The following is a 624-nucleotide window of genomic DNA, read 5'->3' as shown; positions in this document are numbered from 1 at the left end:
ATTCCAGAAAAGACCCAAGTAATTCCTTCACGCATTCAATGCATAAAACCCGCATTCCTAAGGGAAACATAATACCTTAGTCTCCCCCAACATTTCATAATACCCTATTCTCCCCCAACATTTCATAATGCCCTATTCTCCCCCAACATTTCATAATACCCGATTCTCCCCCAACATTTCATAATACCCGATTCTCCCCCAACATTTCATAATACCCTATTCTCCCCCAACATTTCATAATACCCGATTCTCCCCCAACATTTCATAATACCCGATTCTCCCCCAACATTTCATAATACCCGATTCTCCCCCAACATTTCATAATACCCTATTCTCCCCCAACATTTCATAATACCCTATTCTCCGCCAACATTTCAGAGTGGGTTTCTGGGAACCGACTTGGATCAACGTGGTGCGGCATCCGGTAAAGAGGTACATTAGCCACTACTACTTCAAGGGACCCAATCAGACCCTGGACGTCTGCATAGGCACCGGCAGGTGTTACTTCAAGCACGGGAAGTACAGGATCCCTTCGCAGATCTCTTACTTCATTGGATACAACCCGATTTCGAAGTGAGTCCGTTGTCACTGGCTTCGTTTCTGTCTTCCTAAGAATATGATTTT

At 44.4% G+C, this 624-nt stretch overlaps 1 protein-coding gene across 2 annotated transcripts in view; it reads left to right on the top strand.

Annotated features, from left to right (window-relative positions):
• The window catches only part of LOC119585837 (heparan sulfate 2-O-sulfotransferase pipe-like), a gene marked incomplete at its 3' end in the record, with an annotated part of 10,410 nt that overhangs the window by 7,172 nt on the left and 2,614 nt on the right, over positions 1 to 624 (top strand). For both annotated transcript variants that reach the window (XM_037934568.1, XM_037934569.1), the window contains 1 exon segment: positions 379 to 573. In XM_037934568.1, the coding sequence (XP_037790496.1) occupies positions 379 to 573 (195 nt within the window).

The sequence above is a fragment of the Penaeus monodon genome, chromosome 20 (assembly GCF_015228065.2).
Source record: "Penaeus monodon isolate SGIC_2016 chromosome 20, NSTDA_Pmon_1, whole genome shotgun sequence".
NCBI lineage: Eukaryota > Metazoa > Arthropoda > Malacostraca > Decapoda > Penaeidae > Penaeus > Penaeus monodon.
This window is presented reverse-complemented; position numbering and strand designations above follow the sequence as displayed.